The sequence below is a fragment of the Oncorhynchus gorbuscha genome, linkage group LG14, assembly GCF_021184085.1.
Source record: "Oncorhynchus gorbuscha isolate QuinsamMale2020 ecotype Even-year linkage group LG14, OgorEven_v1.0, whole genome shotgun sequence".
Taxonomy (NCBI): Eukaryota; Metazoa; Chordata; class Actinopteri; order Salmoniformes; family Salmonidae; genus Oncorhynchus; species Oncorhynchus gorbuscha.
Genome location: NC_060186.1, coordinates 22516748 through 22538327, shown reverse-complemented (window position 1 = coordinate 22538327; position 21580 = coordinate 22516748). Strand labels below are relative to the sequence as shown.

General features: G+C 44.8%; 3 protein-coding genes across 5 annotated transcripts; all 3 read right to left on the bottom strand.

Moving 5' to 3' along the window:
- Positions 1 to 15: 15 nt before the first annotated feature.
- LOC123994646 (cAMP-dependent protein kinase type II-beta regulatory subunit-like) lies at positions 16 to 6745 on the bottom strand. The gene is made up of 11 exons (XM_046297495.1): positions 6085 to 6745; positions 5479 to 5514; positions 4916 to 4974; positions 4548 to 4631; positions 4318 to 4424; positions 3669 to 3822; positions 3217 to 3318; positions 2650 to 2724; positions 2496 to 2564; positions 1962 to 2106; positions 16 to 1796 (listed from the first exon to the last, which is right to left on the bottom strand). Exons 1-11 carry the CDS (start codon positions 6359 to 6361, stop codon positions 1660 to 1662), a joined length of 1245 nt encoding a protein of 414 aa, XP_046153451.1. The 5' UTR covers positions 6362 to 6745; the 3' UTR covers positions 16 to 1659.
- On the bottom strand, positions 6606 to 10911 carry bbs10 (Bardet-Biedl syndrome 10). Its single transcript, XM_046299155.1, has 5 exons — positions 10712 to 10911; positions 8280 to 9158; positions 7714 to 8105; positions 7366 to 7540; positions 6606 to 6669 (listed from the first exon to the last, which is right to left on the bottom strand). The coding sequence occupies exons 1-5, from the start codon at positions 10909 to 10911 to the stop codon at positions 6606 to 6608; spliced, it is 1710 nt and encodes a 569-aa protein (XP_046155111.1).
- Positions 10912 to 11728: 817 nt separating this feature from the next.
- LOC123994645 (phosphatidylinositol 4,5-bisphosphate 3-kinase catalytic subunit gamma isoform-like) lies at positions 11729 to 20998 on the bottom strand. Of its 3 annotated transcripts, none has more exons than XM_046297492.1 (16): positions 20825 to 20998; positions 19785 to 20184; positions 19412 to 19674; positions 18877 to 19234; positions 18420 to 18715; positions 17704 to 18230; positions 17272 to 17506; positions 16307 to 16516; positions 15847 to 15928; positions 15647 to 15750; positions 15323 to 15469; positions 15151 to 15241; positions 13235 to 13365; positions 12506 to 12617; positions 12132 to 12289; positions 11729 to 12019 (listed from the first exon to the last, which is right to left on the bottom strand). In XM_046297492.1, the coding sequence occupies exons 2-16, from the start codon at positions 20170 to 20172 to the stop codon at positions 11738 to 11740; spliced, it is 3384 nt and encodes a 1127-aa protein (XP_046153448.1). In that variant the 5' UTR covers positions 20173 to 20184; positions 20825 to 20998; the 3' UTR covers positions 11729 to 11737. The 3 variants fall into 3 exon arrangements, with proteins under 3 accessions (XP_046153448.1, XP_046153447.1, XP_046153450.1); XM_046297491.1 differs by having other exon boundaries at positions 19785 to 20122; XM_046297494.1 differs by lacking the exon at positions 11729 to 12019 and having other exon boundaries at positions 12148 to 12289; positions 13254 to 13365; positions 19785 to 20122.
- Positions 20999 to 21580: the final 582 nt, after the last annotated feature.

Here is a 21580-nt window from a genome sequence, read left to right as displayed (position 1 = left end):
AATATGCAAATGGTCAATTATTTATACAAAACATAAGTTTATTGCAATGGAAATTCAAATAACAGTTAAGATGCTGAAAATACTCAGGAAATTAGGTGTATTGTAACATTACAAGAAAAATGGGAAACTGCAAAGCAAGTGCCGGAGTGGACCCTTAAAAAAATATTAAATTAAAAACAAATTGTTTTTACACACAGAACACTGACATTAACACCATGACACACGGAATGGCAGACACCTGTTGTTGGCGTAGGTAATTATGTGCAGAGGTAGGCAAGATAAACCCTTTCAGTTGACTGATAAAACTGGTTCAGAGATTTACTTGCATTGAAGGATGAACATTATCTGACAGAGTATTGGCAGGTTAAAATAATGACACTTATGAAATCTCTGGTTCAACAAGGCAAATACGGTACTAAGCTATTAAGGAGAGCAGGGCGTGAATGACAAAGACAAATTGTTTTCTTTTTTTTAGCAGACTGTACCAAAGAAACTATGTACCAAACGTAGGTCTAGCAGCAATATGCAAAATACTAAGAGAATTTCCCTATCTGGTATTTCCCTTATGAAGACAACCTGTCTGTTTTACCAGTTGGAAATATTGATCTCCCAAACACCCACTGACACATCAGAAATCACATGGGAAAAGACACCATGTCAAAGAAACATCCTCTGACAACTTATCAACAGCTTATAAGATAATAACTAGTACAAAAACAAATGAAGTAAGCAACACAGTCCATTAATGAATTGGTTCTGTGTAGACCAACTTATGGATTTGTCAGGAAATACTGCCTTTTAGCTACTGAGCACCAAGTTGTGTCAATGTCCCATTGGATTTAACAGAAACAATACACCTCAGTTTAACAAATGATATGCTACTAATGCTCTTCAACTAGATCATAAATGCTTAACTCAGGACTATAACACTATTACAAACTTCAAGTACAATATGCATTTTTAAATAAAGTTGAGAACTGCAAATAAAAGGCACACTGAAATATACCACTACCAGCTCTATGTTGCTTTTTTCTGTTCGGGAAACACTGTTGTTTTCATATGACATAAATTGTCCAGACTAAAATGTTACTCTAAAAAGTCGCCAATACATCTGGGAGATAAGAAACAACAAGTGTCATCTTATTCCATTATGAATTCACATGCCTGGTGGTAACATTTATAGGCAACAACAACAAAAATAGCCACGTCTCTTCAAAGTGTTTTTTTCTGTGAGGGAAGGTTAAATGCCGGACAATAGATGACCCCGACGTTTCATTTTGAATCAAAAGCCGTAACGTGGTTCATCTATTAGACAAACCTGATAGAAGTGGGTCTTCATATGTACCATTTGGATATAAGGCCAGGAATGAATCTGAAGGTCATTAACAAACACCACTATGTTCGTGTTTCATAGAAAATACCAAAAATACACAAATGGGATTCATCTCATATGAAGTCTGAGTTTGCAGTATGAACAAACCTCTATCTAAAAATGGTCTGATTGCTAATACTGTAATATAAACACAGTGGGTAATGTGTGTTAAAGCAGACTGATAATAACGCAGATCAGTACCAGGGGTATTTGGCCCCTCAGGAGAGTCTCGGAGTCCCTTGTTACAAAAACATCAGGTCTCAGCTGTCTATGCCGAGTGTGTTCTATCACGCCGCGTCGTTGTCGTGAATGTCGGCGTTTCGTCCGAACAGCGCGGCCAGCTGCTCGTCGTAGTCGACGATGTTCCTCTTCATGATGTCCATGCAGGGGCCCAGCAGACGCTCAAACGCCTGCACGTCCATCACTAGAACACACAAACACACATAGACAAAAATACAAGGACAACCACATCGGATGAGGCTAAACGTAGCAAGGCTATTGGATATCTTCTAGACTAGAGAGCATGAGTATTGAGATCCTTCCTGGAGTGCAGTGCCCCTCCAGCTGATTGCAGTCATTATCTACTTACCTAGACACTTGACGTTTCCCACAGCGTACGCTGAAGCAGCCCGGGGCTTGTTGGTGACCAGAGCCAGCTCTCCAAAGTACTGACCCCTGGTGCACATGGCAATCTCCACCTCCTCTTCCACCCCTTCTCCCTCCTCCTTTTTCAACTGGGGGTAACAGACAGACAGACAATGCAAGACATACAGTGGTTCCCATAGGACAAACGGTACTATTGACATACTCGGTAACGGTGCTTTCATTTTAACCGGGTAACACTAACTCCAGACATATTTACATGTGCGGGGACGGCAGGGTAAGCCTAGTGGTTCGAGCGTTGGACTAGTAACCGAAAGGTTGCAAGATCGAATCCCCGAGCCGACAAGTTAAAAGCCTCTGCCCCTGAGCAAGACAGTCAACCCACATTTCCTAGGCCGCCATTGAAAATAAGAATTTGTTCTTAACCGACTTGCCTAGTTAAATAAAGGTTCAATAAAAGCTAAATAAAAATGTGCAGGAATACGTATCAACAGTTCCAGAAGCATAGAGTAAGCCTTACCTTGCTCATATTCATGGTTATTCGCACTTGACCAGACTCTACTATGTAGAAGCAGTTAGCAGTGGCCCTCTGGAGGAACAGCAGCAGTTAGTTTCACCTCTTACATTTTACATGGACTTTCTCCAAATACAGGGATCATGAGAAAGAGAATTACCTGAGCGATAATCTGTTCTCCATCACTGTAGGTCTTGGAGGATAGAACATCCACCACACACATCCTCTCAGAGACCTGTCGGGACAAGAGAGAACAGGAGTGGTAGCTGCTACAATGCTCTACTAGATGGCGATAAACACGCTTGTGCTGTAGTTATAGGTGTATATCATTATGCATTGTATGTACTATAGAATGCTAAGTGTTAGGACTGTGCTAGTGATGCATTATTAAGGGCCTGTAAGTAACCACGTCAGAGTCTACACCGGTTGTATTCGTCGCATGTGACAAATACAATTTGATTTGATTATCAAGAGTGTCACTCAGTCAGAATCACTCTCCGAGACGTTTCCGTTTTGCATGGAATAATCCCAAATTATTAGTTCTGACTTGTTCTTCAATCAAATAATGGTCATTCATTTGACAATCCCTTGAAAATGGCACGCAGTTGTCAATGGTTTTAGCGGCGCTGGGAGGTCTCCTTGCCCCCCCCCCAGCCAGCAAATTGAACATTCTGCACCTTACTGAGAGGGTTTATTGATAACAACCTACAGAGATCACAGTTGTTACCTGTAAAGATGTGAGCAGGGGCAGAGACTCGATGAAAGCCTCGTACATCTTCCTCTTCTTGTGGTTGTTCTTAACTATGATCCTCCTGAACATCAGTCGGTCCTGGAGTACATACAACATCACAGGCCTCAGATCATTTTAACCAACCACCACACTACATGGTAACCCCAGTAGCCAAGTTGCTTCAACACTCAAGTCAGTTTTACCATTTTGTTCCCGTAACGGTTAAGATTCTGATTTCAAGTGAGTAGGCTGATGCCTTCAGACAACTAAGGCCTGTTGGCATGTTTTGCTTTAGGCACCCCTTCTGTAATTCACTCCACAATCTACCGGGGGGGGGGGGGCATAACCTACCATTCAAACCTACAGTACGTAACAGCCTACCTACACATCCTCTCAACCGTATCAGCTACAGTACAATCCGCTGGTTCACCCAAAAGCCTTCAACCTACCATGCACCAGAGGGCTCCCGCAGAGGTGGCGATGATGGTGGCAGCCCTGGGGGTGTTGTACATCAGGGCCAGTTCGCCAAAACTGCCCTGGTTGTCATAGGAACCCACCACACGCTCCACCTTGTCTGATTTCATCAGGATGTCAAAGGTCCCTCTGGGAAAGAAGGCAGCATCATAATGATCCATTCATTAATTGCATAAGTATTTATTATATGGGGAAATCTTCTATCGCACCCAACTCTGGCCAATAGTAGTGCATAAATACAGGAAATAGGATGCGATTTCAGACCCATGTCGCTAGTATTTTTTGTAACCTTTATTTAACTAGGACGACGATGGGCCAAAGTGAGCCGCCCTATGGGACTCCCAATCACGGCTGGTTGTGGCTACTGCCTGGATTCGAACCAGGGTGTCTGTAGTGAAGCCTCTAGCACTGAGATGCAGTGCCTTAGACCCGGGAGCAGCGTCTCAGAGTAGGAGTGCTGATCTAGGATCTGTCCATCTAATTCTATTCATTATGATCTAAAATACAAAACTGATCCTAGAACAGCCCTTCTACTCTGAGGCGCTTTGTGGATATGGGCCCTGGTCTCAAAAAGAGTTGTCTAGTCTGCTTACAATCAATGTCTTGATGAATCTGAAGTCCTACCTTTCGATAACATAGAAGTTATCCCCATCGTCATCCTGGTCTATAATGTGTTCGCCAGCCTCCACTGGCATCTCAAACATTGCATCCAGTACCTGGGACATCTGCTCCTGTTAACACAAACAGAGATATTCCAGTGACACGGCCCACAGCAGCATCCATATACAACATTTGTTGACTTTTCCTCAACGCATTTGTTCAACCTATAGTCTTTCCACCCCAATTCACTTTACCGGGTCTAGGTTTTTGAACAGCAGAATATCTTTGCAGGCCTCCTGTAGTCTGTGCCTCTGCTCGTCGGTTTTAGGATGGGTGATCTTTTAGAGAGCAGAGCAGAGCCATAATTAGCATGGATTATTATAGCTACTGTATCAGGTTCATGTACAGAGTGCAGACAGTCATCTAATCTCCTTCCCACCCTGTTTCACTCAGCATCTGACTTCTTATGCTGAAACGTTCTTTTGTTCCTGATAAACACACAAACGTTCGACCTAAACCAGTTTTGACCAACAATGGTTTGCAGTGGTCCAGCGGCATCACGTCATTAGCTAACTTGAGGTTAAAGGTCAACCCGATAGTGATGAAGGTTAAGTGATCTTACCCTGGGCTCTTTGTCCTCCTCCTCCTCCTCATCATCAGGGTTGAATGCTTCAGCACACACTGTGGAGAGGAACAAGAGTCATCACATTACACTTGAGTGCCTCCTTCAGATTTCACTCAGGATACCAAGAGTGATTCCAGCCACACCAAACCCAGGAGGTCACATAGTCTGCAATGTAATCCATTTCACCCAGCATTGTTTACGCCTGTAATGTCTATAGGTGTACATGCTGCTCCTGGTACTTGAGTACTGTGTGCATTGAAAACCCTCTGGCGAGCAGACAGACACGTGTGTGATCCTGCTTACAGTACTATTGACATATGTGATAGTATAGTGATGACAGCAGCAATTGCTGCTCGGACTGGATCAATAGTCCCAGCCACAGAGAGGATATTATTACGCCCATCAAACACACACTTCAGATTTCATTTCCTGTCACTGTCTGTAGAAAACACCGGAAAAGTGAGTACTTTTGTGGATGCAAAATACAAGGGACAACCTAACCAGAGTTCTTTAACTACACTATTATGAGATGACATAGCTAGAATATAAAACCTGCTTACCTGAAGATCTTCTCAAGAATCTGTTGATCACCGGAGCTAATGAAACAAAGTTACATGAAGATGAGATGTATTGATGTAACAAGGTTCTGGCTTAACAGATAGAGCATTCTGATCTAAAATCACCGTTGATTGTTTTCAGCTAACGTTAGCAAGCGAACATGGAATGAATCTAGCTAGCTGGCGCTACTGATGCTCACACAGGTCAGGATAGCAACGGACACTTTCAGAAAGATATTTCCACTCCGCACTGGCCAAAGTAAACAATAGGGGTTACTCAAGGTTTTGGCATGGTAGCTAGATAGCCATTTCCCTTCAAGACGTGATTGTGAGTTCAATTGCTTTTTCTCGCCCTGGCATCTGTTTACCCACAAGTACAATTATCGCGAAAGTTGTCACTTCCCTCTGTCCACGAGGGATTCATGGTAAAACGGTCAGTAGCTAACGTCAGCTGGGCTGACTACTGTAACTATAGTATAGTAGTAGCAAAACGTTAGCGAGATTGACTTTCTCAGTGGCTGCCACCGTAACGTCGTTAGCTACCTATCAAGGTTAGCAGCATCACACAGGCAGTACTGACTTTTCTAGCAGAACGGTGAGGTTAGCTACCTACGAATTCCTCCTCATCATCATCTTCTTCTTCTTCCGAATCATTTTGCATTGCCTCCTCGGCAAAATTGACCGATCTTCCACTGCTAACATTACCACCAGGTCGACCGTTAGCTGAATCTCGGGCATTGTCAAAGGCGGATCCTCTCCGATTCTCCTTCAGTTGGATGAAATACTGCAAGGCAAAGTCCAGAAGGTCTCCTGGCTGATTCCTCAACACTGCCACTGTAAAGCTTTGCAGCAGCTCCGTCAGTCCGTCTGGGATTTCAATACTCATTTCTAATCGGTTTTATTAAGAGTCGGGCAAATAAAATTACTAAAAATAATATTCCAGCTCAGGCTTGCACCGGTTGACAGCTCACTTGAATAATTCCACAGACACAGCCTTTTGTTACAAATGTTGTTGACGTTACACCCATCCTCGATTTCTGTTCATCTGTAGCTAGCTATAGCTTGCTAATTTAGCTACCGCCTTTTGATGAAACCCGAATGAAAATGGCAGTAAAAAACGCTAGCTAGCATCATTTTGCTGCTGGCTTCAGGAAACCCACGCATGTGACCCAGGTATCCATGACAACCACCCATCTAGAGATTGCGCACGCAGAATCATAGAAATAGAACAGTGAGCAGATCAGTCACCACTCCATCTCACTGGGAGCATCGTTTCCCCAGACAGTACAGAATGTTTAGAAACTATTGTGATTTTACCCATCTCAAAATTAACATCAGTACATTATATATTTCGTCATGCATATTGACAGTATAGCATAATACTAGATTTTTTGGGCATCACAACACAAGGATATTCCATTTGTAATTGATACAAACAGGGCAGAGTGTTTTCTCTACAATGGAGCAGAGGAGAGGCGATGAAGGAAACGATCTGTCCTGTAACAATGTAACACAACCACACTCCTTTTTCATCAAATAAAAATCAGATTTACTACCATACAAATTCATACCAAACAAATAGATGGCTTTTTCAAGAAGTGAATATGAAACATTTGGATGAACAATAAAACAAAAACACAAAGGAATTCAAGTATGAGTTCTCAGTCACCCTCCTCCTCTTCTCTCTGACAGGCGTGTGAGAGTGTGTGTGAGGTATTAGTGTGTAGTACAGTGTCCACAGACAGTAGACTCCTGAGACACTGTAGAACAGCCAGGATCAGTTGATACTTACAGGACACTGACTCCACACCTGAACTAGAGCCAGAACTTGACCAAACTGTCACCTCCTTTACCCCTGACCCAGATCCTGACCCAGACATAGACCCTGACCCAGTGTCAGCCTGGACCATATTAGAACCATCCGCTGCCAGAACAGCACTAATTTCCGGCGGGTCCGTAGAGTTACCATGGTTACGCATGCAACTGAGAGTGTGTGCGTGAGCCTCCAGGTAGTGCCGAGGATTGTGGGAGTAGATCTGTCTGGGCACACTCAGTAGGGCCTCTGCTAGCATCCCCGAGACGGCAGGGTTGTCCAAGTGTGACAGAGTGTGTGTGTCTGCGTTTGACTGAGTGTGTGTGTCTGTGTGTGATGGAGTGTTTGCATGTCTGTGTGTGACAGAGTGTGTGTGTCTATGTGTGACAGAGTGTGCGTGTCTGTGTGTGACAGAGTGTGCGTGTCTGTGTGTGACAGAGTGTGCGTGTCTGTGTGTGACAGAGTGTGCGTGTCTGTGTGTGACAGAGTGTGCGTGTCTGTGTGTGACGGAGTGTGTGTGTGCCTGTGTGTGACAGAGTGTGTGTGCCCGTGTTTGCGCTGTAGAAGTGTGTGGTGTAACAGGAACTCAAAAGTCCCGCCCACGGAAATGACACAACAAGGCTCCATCACGTCTGTGGGTGTCGTTCTCTCTGTAGCTCTAGTCCTGTGTTTGGGGCCCCAGGTAGTATGCAGCATGTGTAGAGCATCTCGTACTGCACACACACTCTGTTCCGTCTGGCCCTCGGTCAGTCCACACACAACCAGACTGTGGGGTCTGCCCCTGTCCTCTGCCTTAGGAAACCCCACATTGACGAACCTGGGAGAGAGAAAATCACATAATTAGAATAGTGTGTGTGTGTGTGTGTGTGTGTGTGTGTGTGTGTGTGTGTGTGTGTGTGTGTGTGTGTGTGTGTGTGTGTGTGTGTGTGTGTGTGTGTGTGTGTGTGTGTGTGTGTGTGTGTGTGTGTGTGTAACTATCCTGTTACCATACCTGTGAGATCCCAGCACCAGCGGCCGGCAGAAGGTAATCGTAGCAACGTGTTCCTGTCCAATCACAGCCCAGTCTGAGACAGGTTGGGCTCCACTGAGCACAGAGAACAAGGTGAGGTCGTCTTCACACACACACTCTAACACACACACCCCATACCTCCCCACTGCAGCCAGGAAGGCCTCCGACTGTCTGACTGATGAGAGGAGCAGAGACACTCCTAGATGCTGTAGAATGACACACACACTGTCTAACCTCCTCCCTAATCTCACACACACACTTTCTATCTCTCTATTAGCCCCACCCAGCTCTAGCACAGTTCCACCAATCAGCAGGCTGGGTTCTAGGGGTTCCGTCACCGCTAGGGCCCTGATTGGTCCATGGTCGCGGAGTGGGAGGGGTGTAGAGAAATCTGCATGTATGACCTGGCCCTCCAGCAGACGGGAACAGCCAATAGGGAAGCCTGATACTGCTGTGTGCAGAGCAGGGAAGTGTTCGTTAATGAAGTCGCCATGGCAGCTCCAATGCGAGAGCAGCTCACAGGTCAGTTGGCTGATGATTTCAGCATGAGTAGGGCTGATCCGGGTGTGAAGGAAAGCACTGAGTAGGCGGCACAGAGTGTGTGTGTCTGTTTGTCCTGGGGTGTGTGGGTCAGAAAGGGAGGAGCCATGTGGAGCCACTGCAACAGTGATGACATCACTGAGCTCGTCCAATCCGAAGGCCAACAGAGCTTCAGCCAAACGCTTGGCGCCTGCGCCTTCCTGGCGGGCTTTTCGGGTGTGTTTCTGTATCTCCCGTAGCAATGAGGCGAGCAGCAGGACGAAGGTCTTGGAGCCATCTCCTGTCACCGAGCTGTGTCTCCTCACACACTCCACCACCATCCTACACACACACACACACACACACACACACACACACACACACACACACACACACACACACACACACACACACACACACACACACACACACACACACACACACACACACATAGAGATTGAGATTTCACAAAGTACTGTAAGCGTGAAAATGTGTGTGTCTATATATGTATGTACACTACCATTCAAAAGTTTGGGGTCACTTAGAAATGTCCTTGGTTTTTGAAAGAAAAGCACATTTTTTTGTCCATTAAAATAACATCAAATTGATCAGGAATACAGTGTAGACAGCCAATAGCGCTCCAGTGTACAATCACTTCACGAGCTCAGGTCATGCCTGGCCCAGCATGCATTTGTAGTCTACTTGTGTGCCGCTACAGCCCCTTACTTTAACTACTGTCACGGGGTTCGCTAAATATTTTCAGAAAGAAACTGACAAAACACACAGGTGCTAAATCAAGGTGTCTTACAAAGATGAGGACCAAGAGCAAGAGAGGGAGTGAAGTGATGTAACTAAAGAATCATTGTGGAATCTGAAAAGACACATAACCCTAAAGCATGATGGTGTATTTAACTAAGTGCACATGCTAAAAGAAAGTAGCTAATTAAGTTTCAATGTAGCAAAGTATTTATACATAACAAATCAGATCTCTTAAAATGTTCCTTCATTTTTGTTAGATTATCTATACAATGGGCCATAATTGATTTTCATATTCCAACCTTCAAGGCGCTTTACGTTTTTGAATGGGTTGTTTTGACTAAAAACCTTTAGGCCTACCTACAGAAGAAGAAAAGAACTCTGCATCCCTGCCCAGCCTGGCAAGAGTGGCCAAAAGGTTGTTTAGCATCCTCAGTGGCTCTGCAAACTTGGAGAGGATATTCTCCACTGCTGACCTGCTCTCCAGGCACCATCACATGAGCCTGAAGACACTGGTCGTCTCTCCAGGCACCATCACATGAGCCTGAAACCAGTCTCTGGCCAAACTGGTGTTTCTAAAAATGAATTCCAAGGAACTCTAGACTGAGCCTAATAAGGCATTCATTTAAGTCGCAGCTTATATGCACAATTTATAGACTATAACGATTTAATACAACAAACCTTTGTTAAAATGCTGAGTGCTTAATGTCCCCGACTCCCTACCAGCCTAGTGTGTTCACAATATATTTCTTTGTAGGGTATAGCCTTGAAATAATTTTAATAAAGCCTAAATAATCCATTTTCCTTCCTTCTTAGGTTCCCTGTCTGGCTCCTGGCATATTTAGAGTGTTTATATGCTGTTTAATATGACATGTAGCCAATTTGAAATTATGAGCACGTCTTACATTCACCTTTTCATGTTTATTAAAGTACTTTTTATTCAAATCACATGGTTTGGTTTCAATACTCCACAACCACATAGTAGGTCCAGGTAGTCAACAAAATATGTTGGTGCTGGTTTAATTGTGGGCGGTTTGAATGGACGTGGAGCGCTGGAGCTGTGCGCAGGCATCGCTCCATGAGCAACGAGCGAGATATCCGAACGCTTAACTCCACTCACATACTCTAACTTGTGTTACCTGGCCAGCGGGTGTTCCACCCGCAGGGCTGTGAGGATGCGTGTTCCGTGGCGTGTCAGCAGAGTTTGCCCCGTGTCCCGTGTGAACAGCACCTGTCCTCCATCAGGACCAAAGCTCCTCCGGATCACTGCCTCCAGGACACTCACTGTCTGCAGTACGGAGTCCAGCTGCAGACACCGAGGCTGCAACCGCATCCCCATACCAAAGACCTGAGAGATGGAAAGAGGCTACTTGTCCAGGACACACAGACACAATTGGGTTAGCTGGGATTCACTGGCTTCAATGTGACGCTGCACACATTTCATATGAATTGAAGTAGCTAGCTAGTCTACTTCGATACTGCGCGCCTGATCCTCAAGCTCTTTTATCTTGATGAGTGAAAGGTCACTTTATGGTAAAACTATACTGACTACATCCAGGATAAAACACCGAAATTCTGATTGTTTACGTGAACTCACCTTTGTGTGGAAAAGCTTCCTTTGGTTTCCTAGATACCTCTTCCTCTGATGGTGTTGGTAAATCACTCAGTTTAAAATCTGCATGTCGCCCTCTAGCGACGGGAGGTCATATATAACTATATTTCTCTACGATCAGGTTTATTTTGGTATTGCCACCATCAGTCATGCAAGTCTGATGTTATATTAACAGATGATACAATCGGATTCAGTGCACTAGGAAGCGAACAGGAGTCAACATTTATGTATAACTCATAAATATATGGTGAGATCAGGTTTTGATCTTGAAAGTGCAAAAATAAGACTGGTACTGTATACAGTCCATGGTACAGTCAATGAGTAATGTATTGGAACAGCTGCTTACATAATTGAGAAGGGTTGACAAACTTTTAGAACCAGACTTTGGTCTTTGACTATATCTCCCTCTCCTTATTTTGGAGTCTAATCAACATAGTAATTAATTGTACCTAAAGTGGTTTAGAGTTATCACATATGTGGCCCTTGTGGGATTCGAACCCATCACACTGGTGTTGCCAGCCCACTAAGCAATTGACACCACAAGGGGAGCCTGTTAAGCCGAGCGTTTATCCACCCCCTGCTTGATGCCCAGCACCAGGTGTAGGAACCAGTTGAACTGCACGGTCCAGCCCTTGTCCCTGCAGATCTCTATCTGGTCCAGCAGGTGGCGCTGTGCCTCCTCCTCCGGCCGGCCCACAGTCAGCGCTTCGCGGATGTACTCGATGTCTTCTTTGCTGGTGAGCTGAGGCATGCCTGTCATCAGCATCATGGAGAACAGGATGACAAGGAGGTTGGTGTGATGCCTCAGAGCCAGGTAGGCCCGCACACACACATCCTGGGAGAGAGGGGGGTTGGTATGTGTTAGTACTCTAGATGAGATAAATACTTTAGTTAAGTGTGTGTGTGTCTGTAGTTTTACTAGTTAGACAACAAGTTAGTCTGAGTACCTGGAACCTCTGGAAGTGTGGGCTGCTCTTCTTCCCTGATGTGCCCATGACATAGAGGAAGTCAGGGGTGAGGACGAAGGGAACCCTCTCCTTACTGATACCCAGGAAACTCTTATAGTTCCCCAGTATGTGGCCAAAGTCTATGTGGAACAGGTTACCTGAGGGCAGACATGTCAATGGGAGAAAAAAGTATGTTAACCATCCAATACATCAGAAACAAATGACTACATTCAGATGAACAAAAAAACACTTTCTATGGGTTCACCCACATATATAGAATATTGTGGAATGTATTCCTAATGTTTTTGCAGCCACTTAAAGCCAAGTACTGAATCATGTTTGTGCTATAGGGAGATGAGGATGAGCTCTGTTACCAGATTCAGTGATCATGATGTTGTCGTTGTGTCTGTCTCCTACCCCCAGCACATAGGTGGCCACACAGTACCCTCCACAGGAGAACACAAACCTCTCCACCGCCTGCTGGAACTACAGGGAGGAGACACACACACACACACACACACGGGGAGAGACAGAGAAAGACAGCAAAAGAGAGGGAGAGACAATGATGGCGAGTGAAGGAGAGAGAGAGAGAGAGAGAGAGAGAGAGAGAGAGAGAGAGAGAGAGAGAGAGAGAGAGAGAGAGAGAGAGAGAGAGAAGGGAAGTGATAGAGACAGAGTGGAGGAAATGAAGATAATTTGTGAGCTGCAATTTCATGCAACCAGCTCTGCTCGATTATTTCCACAGACAACATTTGAGCAAACACAGTGACTCAAACCGTGTTTCATCTTCCTCTATTCATCTGCTAGCTCTGTGGTAGCTTCTGTGGTATACCTTCACCCTAAAGCTATGGAGACTGCTGCATTGGGCTATTTCTAAACGGCCGATTCAAAAATAGACATAGCAGAGCTGAAAATGTGGAGGTGCTTCAGCCTACACAGTCTGAGTATACATGAATAGTGCTGCAGACAAAGCCCTGGGTAAAAATAAAAAATAAAAAAAAACAGGAAATGTAGCAGGTGTGTTTCCTTCCCCCTTTGCGCCGCAGTTACATCCTCTACAGCTGAGACGCTGCAGCACCGTGGGAGTTAATCTAGCTAGCTACCTTTTCCTCGCTCACACACCTGTCCCGCAGCCATTGGTTGAGGATCTCGTCCTTGAATGCTCCTGTGCTTCCCACAACGCTCTGCTGGATGTTGGCAATAGTGGTGGCATCTTTCACTATCTCAATCATCCCTAGAGAGAGAGCGAGAGAGATGCTTATTTTATAAGAAATTGTACACACATATATATATATATATATACACACAGTGCCTTGCGAAAGTATTCGGCCCCCTTGAACTTTGCGACCTTTTGCCACATTTCAGGCTTCAAACAAAGATATAAAACTGTATTTTTTGTGAAGAATCAACAACAAGTGGGACACAATCATGAAGTGGAACGACATTTATTGGATATTTCAAACTTTTTTAACAAATCAAAAACTGAAAAATTGGGCGTGCAAAATTATTCAGCCCCCTTAAGTTAATACTTTGTAGCGCCACCTTTTGCTGCGATTACAGCTGTAAGTGGCTTGGGGTATGTCTCTATCAGTTTTGCACATCGAGAGACTGAAATTCTTTCCCATTCCTCCTTGCAAAACAGCTCGAGCTCAGTGAGGTTGGATGGAGAGCATTTGTGAACAGCAGTTTTCAGTTCTTTCCACAGATTCTCGATTAGATTCAGGTCTGGACTTTGACTTGGCCATTCTTAACACCTGGATATGTTTATTTTTTAACCATTCCATTGTAGATTTTGCTTTATGTTTTGGATCATTGTCTTGTTGGAAGACAAATCTCCGTCCCAGTCTCAGGTCTTTTGCAGACTCCATCAGGTTTTCTTCCAGAATGGTCCTGTATTTGGCTCCATCCATCTTCCCATCAATTTTAACCATCTTCCCTGTCCCTGCTGAAGAAAAGCAGGCCCAAACCATGATGCTGCCACCACCATGTTTGACAGTGGGGATGGTGTGTTCAGGGTGATGCGCTGTGTTGCTTTTACGCCAAACATAACGTTTTGCATTGTTGCCAAAAAGTTCAATTTTGGTTTCATCTGACCAGAGCACCTTCTTCCACATGTTTGGTGTGTCTCCCAGGTGGCTTGTGGCAAACTTTAAACGACACTTTTTATGGATATCTTTAAGAAATGGCTTTCTTCTTGCCACTCTTCCATAAAGGCAAGATTTGTGCAATATACGACTGATTGTTGTCCTATGGACAGAGCGTCCCACCTCAGCTGTAGATCTCTGCAGTTCACCCAGAGTGATCATGGGCCTCTTGGCTGCATCTCTGATCAGTCTTCTCCTTGTATGAGCTGAAAGTTTAGATGGACGGCCAGGTCTTGGTAGATTTGCAGTGGTCTGACACTCCTTCCATTTCAATATTATCACTTGCACAGTGCTCCTTGGGATGTTTAAAGCTTGGGAAATCTTTTTGTATCCAAATCCGGCTTTAAACTTCTTCACAACAGTATCTCGGACCTGCCTGGTGTGTTCCTTGTTCTTCATGATGCTCTCTGCGCTTTTAACGGACCTCTGAGACTATCACAGTGCAGGTGCATTTATACGGAGACTTGATTACACACAGGTGGAATGTATTTATCATCATTAGTCATTTAGGTCAACATTGGATCATTCAGAGATCCTCACCGAACTTCTGGAGAGAGTTTGCTGCACTGAAAGTAAAGGGGCTGAATAATGTTGCACGCCCAATTTTTCAGTTTTTGATTTGTTAAAAAAGTTTGAAATATCCAATAAATGTCGTTCCACTTCATGATTGTGTCCCACTTGTTGTTGATTCTTCACAAAAAAATACAGTTTTATATCTTTATGTTTGAAGCCTGAAATGTGGCAAAAGGTCGCAAAGTTCAAGGGAGCCGAATACTTTCGCAAGGCACTGTATATAATTATTTCTACAGTATATGTTATATGTTATAATATATTATTATTAATGTGTCATGACAGTGTAAAGTCAGTTGACATACCTATTTTATTCCCAGTAGAGATACAACCGTAGGGCAATAAGGACAAGTCCAAAGACTCTTCTTCCCATATGGACTCCATGATCAGCAGAATCTAAAAAGAGGAGCACTTCCTTGTCATGGAACATTTGGTGGACAGTTTTGCCTAACCCCTTGAGAAAGCAAGCCCACACACCTGTAGAATGAGCATGTCCTGCCTGAGGTCATCCCCGTCCTTAAAGATCACCCCGATGGTGTCACTGGACAGGGTGGTGGGGTCAGCCCTCTTAAACTGTAGCCACAGCGGTCTCTTCTTAGAGGCCATCACCTTACACTGCTCTATCTGAAGAGAGGGACCCATGTTTAGAGTCAAACGCAGGAGAGAAGGGAGGAGTAAGAATACAATTAGTGGAGGATGCAGGAAATGATGGTGAGGAAAGGGATGGAGACAAGCGAGAAGAGACGTGGAGGAAAATAAGAGGGGGGTAGAATAGAGTTGGATAGGTATTATTCCACTCACCACCAGAGCACCAGCCCGTAGACCCGGGTCATAGGGCACTCTGAAGCTCTCTGGCAGCCCAGACGTCTGCAGGTTCTCCAGCTTCTGACGCAGCTGGAACACAACTGAACGTAACACCGGGACTCATTACATGTTCATTTATATAGGAATTTATCTTGATCTCTTATACGAGGTACGTTGACCTGAGGCGGCAGGCTCACCTTGTGCAGAAACATCATATTTCTCAGCAGACATGGCCTTGATCTCCCTGGTGACTTTCTGCAGGGCTTCTGTCATCTCCACCTGTTGATGATAATGAATCGGATTATTCTTGATTCAGGTCCTCGTTATCTGACACTTTAGCGACCTAGTCTTTTTAAAAATCAGTCTTTTATATCCTTGAATTATTTGTATACGGTATATTTCATTGTGAGAAGTGTTGAGATGTTTTAAGGTAAAGCTCTGAAGAAAGATGTTGGGAAGATCCACCTGACGTGCCGGCCTCAGCCCTCCGAGGAGTCCACACAGTACCAGAGGTACCTCGATTACCTGACTGGCTACGACGTCAAAACCTTACAGTCACATTATACGGTGGAGGAACTCTCCTCGCCCACTCCTACTGTGTCCGATCACACATCACACCGTACTCTCGGCCGGGGTCACGGCTATACGATCACCCACCTGGCGTCTGAAGTCCTGCAGCATGTCCTCTCCACAGCCTCGGAGGTAGGCTTCCTGCAGCACAGCGTACCTCTGCTGGTAGTGTATGGACTGGGCGATCTCACTCCTCAGGAACCAGAAAAGGAAATGACCTATCCTCTTACTCCTGAGAGCTCTCTTCAGCAGGAACCTGGCCAGGGCACTGTCATGGTACGGCTCAAACTTCACAGCCTGAAAAACACATATGCGTTTTTCTCAACATAAACACATCATAAATGCAAGCTAAATGTTTCAATAAACTGTAATGCGACATTATAAAGTATCTTCCAGTTTGGGGATTTGTTCATACTCATACTGTTTTGCATGTTTAACCAAGGCATCATTGTTGACAATAGAGACAGTTATTTGACTGTACAGTGATGAATGGCACATGCAAAACTACCTACAGGTGCTCCCTTCTGGGAAAATACTAGGTAGTCTTGTCTGTAAAGGTTGTCATTGTGTTTTTTCCTGGTCAATGTATTAAACAACTACTTTGTTTTTATGTTTGCTTCTACACTCAGAGACAGGTAGACCAACCACATATGACTAGGGCGATTTAGTCATTCTCGTCATGAATCTTGTCCCGGAGGCAGCTCTGCAGAGTGGTCACTCGCTAGCACAGCCACAAAGTCATAGCATCAGATTTTCAACCTAACCTTAACCAAACTGCTAACCATAATGCGTAAACCTAACCTTAAATTAAGATCAAAAAAGCAAATGTTTGCTTCTATGAATTTTTTCAATATAGCTTTTAACTTTGCAGCGGGCCTATCTAAAGTGAAATCACTCTGTTCTGCCTCCGGGATAAGAGTCATGACAATAAATGCCAACTTGCATGACTAGGGCTGGGTAACGAAACTTGGTTCCTCTTGACAGAACCAAGACTGAAACGCATCAGACATTTCTCAGCCAAATTTTGGTTCCAACAAGTCCGACTAACTCACCTGGACCAGCTGCAGTAGGTACCTCAGGACGTCGTCGTCCCCCAGGGTCTCCAGCTTGCGTACGGCCATGGAGCGGACGTGAGCATCAGAGTAGTGGCAGTCTAACAGCTGCATGGCCAGGCCCACATCCAGCACACTACGGTCCCACACAGAGCTCCTCTCCAGCAGCCTATGAGTGGCCAGGACAGCCTCCTGTCTACCCCACAGCACAGAGCCCAGCAGCTTGGGGTATGCCCTGGGGGGAGACATCTCAATAAAACTCCCAAAAATTGCACTGAATCATATTCACCGAAAGATCTCTGTGATACTCGTACAGAAAACATATTAAGAAAGATGGAATTGGAATGAAACAAGTGCTTCTGTGTTATAAACTCAGATTACTCAAAGTTATTCAGTAATATAGTATTAGATGACCATGCCAGTCAGTCTTACCTGGGGTGATGCATACACTCCTCTCTGAAGTGCCACAGCAGCTCTTTGTCTTCTTGGCTGAGAGGGTGCAGTGGATCGGTCTCAACAATTACCTCAAACTGCTTCCTCAGGTGGTTAGGCATCTCCCTTTGACCCCTCTCCCCTCCCTCGGCCTCCCTCCCATCCCCTCCAGCAGCCTTGCCCTCCCTGATCTTGGGCAGGGCCACTGGGTAGCAGTACTTGTCCAGCAGGATGGCTACGGCCATGGAGGAGGCCTTGTCTGGGTTGGTGGCTGAGGTCAGCTTGTCTGCATTGACGCTGCTGTTGTCCTCGGTCTTCTCAGGCATCTTCCACATGTGGAGGATGAACTCTCCCTGGCGCAGCAGCGAGCGGTGGTCCACCAGCAGCAGGTTGACGTAGTACAGCAGACGACTCTTAGTCTTGCTACCATCATGGCTGCCGCTGCCACCTTCACCTGGGGATCCTCCGTTGTCCTGGTAGGAGGAGGTGCCCTTAGAGATCTGGGTCTGGGCCTTCCCACAGGACACCTGGGGAGAGGAGAAAAGAGAATAGAGTTCAATTGTAATGAATTGAATTAAGTTGTGATTCATGTTATATTCTCCAAATAATAGACTGGTATTCTACAAAAAAATCCCACAACAAAGATGTTGGCTAAAGCAAATATAGATACGGCTGCCAGACTAAACCAATACACCTTATACAGCTGACCAGTTTACCTGTAGGCTGAGGCGAGCCCCCTTGGGCAGGTCTCTGATGCGTATATTGAACTCCAGCCAGGCGTTCCACAGCACCTCCTCAGTGAAAGCCTTGGAGGAGGTCCTCTCCTGAGCCAGGAGCTGCTGGCCATGGAAGATACTGGCCTCCACATACACGATCAGCTCAGGGTTCCTCGGCAAAGCCGGGATGTCTATGCCCAGGACTTTAACCCTGAACTTCCTGTGACAGTCCCACAGAGAGATGGTGAAGACCCGCTCATGGTCTTTCTCGTCGATCGTCAGCTGCTCATGGGTGCCTGTTGGAACAGAGGAATATGGATCATCTTAATCATCAAAGAAACACTTCCCACAGTAAAATCATGTGCTATAATATTGGTTATTGTGGCACAAATTGTTTACTTGAAAAGCACATAAACATCCTGATAAGATTACTATGGGAATGTTGATGCTAGCTTACCTGCCACTCCAGTACAGTCATCCACCTGTGCCCAGTCCTCTCTCTGGACTAGGTCTTGACCCGGATTAGGAGCCGACTCCAGAACCAGATGGATCTCCTCTCCGTTCTTCAGACACTGTCGGACCCAGTGGAAGTCCCTGACCGGGTGGTTCCCATAGATATACTCTTCCCTGCCACACACTCTCAGGACGTAGTCTGCCTCACAAACATCCTCAGGAACTCCCAGCAGAGCCCTCTTATTGGAGATCTTCGTAAAGAAGGTCTGGAGCACCTGGACGGGCGTGTCGTCGATGGACACCTTGATGGTCTGGCTGGCCTTGTTCCTGTGAATGACCAGCAGGATGTGGCTGTTGGTCACCTAGAATAAAATATTATTCAATCTTTATTGATACAGAGACAACGGAAATTGGCAATATTTTGCTGTCCCAGTAACCAGCTACATCACCCAACACAGAACAGCCTGGGAGCTGGCAAGAAGCAGAGGGTCGCCCCGCAGAGCTACACCCCTGGGGCAGCCAGGTTAGGGGTTACATACCTTGGTGAGCAGGTACTCCGGGAGGGGCTTGGATGTGATCCAAGGGTCCATTGAGTATAGTTTGGGGTCCCGGTCGGACAGCTCGATCTTGCGGGGTGTGAGGAGCTTCCTCCGGGTGAACTCCAGCTCGTCATCGTGCACGTTGCTGACGTCGGTGACGTCGTAGCCAATCAGGTAGTTGAGGTACCTCTGGTACTGTGTGGACTCCTCGGAGGGCTGAGGCCGGCACGCCAGGTGGATCTTCCCCACATCTTTCTTCAGAGCTTTAGATTCAAACACAACTTTATTAAAACATCTCAACACACCTCAGAATAAAATATACAATATACAAATAATTAAAGGATATAAAAGACAGATTTATAAAAGCTTCTACCTTTCCAGTAGCGGACGCAGTCCAGGGTCTGAAACACCTGGTGCTTATCGTAGATCTCACACCAGTTGCCCTTCTTCTGGTAGAGCAGGATGCAGTGGTCAGGGGAGTACTTCTGGTAGAACTCGGGGCACAGGTTGGTGGCTACTACCCTCAGCCACACCTGGGCTTTCACCTGCTCCACCGTCCAGTTCCCAGCCACCTCCAGGAGCAAGGTGTCCGGGCTGCGGCTACTCTTAGTGGTGGTGGGGAGGACGAACTCGACGGCTATCTGATCCACGGCCACGGAGAAGGTGGAGGTGAAGGCTTTCATCTTTCTTCTCCTCCTCCGGTTCTCTGCTCTAAGGACGACAGGTTGAGGTTCTTCTTCATCGCTCACTTGCTGTTCCATAACACGAGTTATCTATTATCAATGAAGAATATAATATATCAGTTTAGATTAGAATAGATGGATGTATAAGGGATGTTAAATGTAGCATGTAAAAGTATCTCATGTTTGTCAACATAGCCTATAATAAGATATGTTGATATGATATGTTTCATGATATGTTGTGCTCATAATAATTCTATGTTCTGTGATGGTGTTTGTGAATCTTATTAAACTTCTTTCAGATGAACTTCTCTGCATAGGGAGTTGCAAAGCAGGAAGCAAGAAGAAGCACTGACAGCAGTAACAAGTATCAACCCCATACAGTCATTGCTATCAACTCATCAAAAGTAGAGAAATGTTGCACTAAAATTGGGTAACCAGAATTTGGCAACATTGTAAATTACACCTTAGTCATTTCAGAACATTTTTCAAAAAATGACTCTATCACAACTTGAAATGAAATTGACAAGTCTCCTACACCTGCCCACAAAAACAAACCTACAGTATATTTAAAAAATCAGACATTGTAAAAAAAAATACAATAATTATTGATTCCCATGAGCAAATCCAGAGCCGTTAGATATCAAAAACAGAAAGTAACGGTCATTTATTGCCGATTACATGCGCCAGGGAAAGTATGAAAGCCAGAGAAAACCATATGGAGAAAACGTACCGCTCAGTAGACCTAAACACACTAACGCCAGCAGAAATATGACACGGTTTGTGACTAGGCATTTGTAAATAATTTTACAATGGTCCCAGTTCCTCCGTAGTTCATGTTGAGTCCGATGAAGGGGTACTAAAACTTTCTTTCGGCTATTCCACTCACCCCTCCCTGTTATGTGTGAAGCAGAGTCCCATGCAAGCCTACATGTTGTGCTCCTATTGGTCGCTCAGAGTCGCCATAACTGTAGTTTTAGGGAACTGGACTACAGAAACCCACAGCCAAATAATAATTTCATTGCATAATCATAACTATTACTATTACTTTTTTTTGCCGTTATAAACTGGGATAATTATGTTATTGTTTCCATGACAAGACTGATGTATTTATATTCATATTCCATTGTCATATTCACTAAAAACGTTTTCTCCTGAAAAGAAAAAGAAGCATTTGTTTTTCTCCCGCAAGGTATTATTTCATACTATTATATCAAACTAGCAAAGATTCTAAGCTAAACAGTTTTTGCATGATGAGGGTTCTTATTGAATCCCATCAGTTAAAACCAATGATATACAGTATATATATATGTATATATATATATACACTGTATATCAGAAGTTTACATACACCTTAGCCAAATACATTTAAACTTAGTTCTTCACAATTCCTGACATTTAGTCCCAGTAAAAATTCCCTGTTTTAGGTCAGTTAGGATCACCACTTTATTTTAAGAATGTGAAATGTCAGAATAATAGTAGAGAGAAT

Excerpts from the sequence above, each read along its gene's own strand:
- LOC123994646 (XM_046297495.1), bottom strand. The coding sequence starts at position 6,361 with ATGAGTATTGAAATCCCAGACGGACTGACGGAGCTGCTGCAAAGCTTT. Across the intron at positions 3,823-4,317 it reads AACTTCTATGTTATCGAAAG|AGGGACCTTTGACATCCTGA; the intron begins GTAGGACTTCAG and ends CTTCTTTCCCAG. Across the intron at positions 2,725-3,216 it reads CCCTGCTCACATCTTTACAG|GTCTCTGAGAGGATGTGTGT; the intron begins GTAACAACTGTG and ends TTGTCCCGACAG.
- bbs10 (XM_046299155.1), bottom strand. The coding sequence starts at position 10,911 with ATGGGGATGCGGTTGCAGCCTCGGTGTCTGCAGCTGGACTCCGTACTG. Across the intron at positions 8,106-8,279 it reads CTGGTGCTGGGATCTCACAG|GTTCGTCAATGTGGGGTTTC; the intron begins GTATGGTAACAG and ends TCTCTCTCCCAG. Across the intron at positions 6,670-7,365 it reads ATGGTCCAGGCTGACACTGG|ATGGGTGGTTGTCATGGATA; the intron begins GTCAGGGTCTAT and ends CGCAATCTCTAG.
- LOC123994645 (XM_046297491.1), bottom strand. The coding sequence starts at position 20,886 with ATGCCTAGTCACAAACCGTGTCATATTTCTGCTGGCGTTAGTGTGTTT. Across the intron at positions 18,716-18,876 it reads TGACTGTACTGGAGTGGCAG|GCACCCATGAGCAGCTGACG; the intron begins GTAAGCTAGCAT and ends CTGTTCCAACAG. Across the intron at positions 16,517-17,271 it reads ACCTACTGCAGCTGGTCCAG|GCTGTGAAGTTTGAGCCGTA; the intron begins GTGAGTTAGTCG and ends TGTGTTTTTCAG.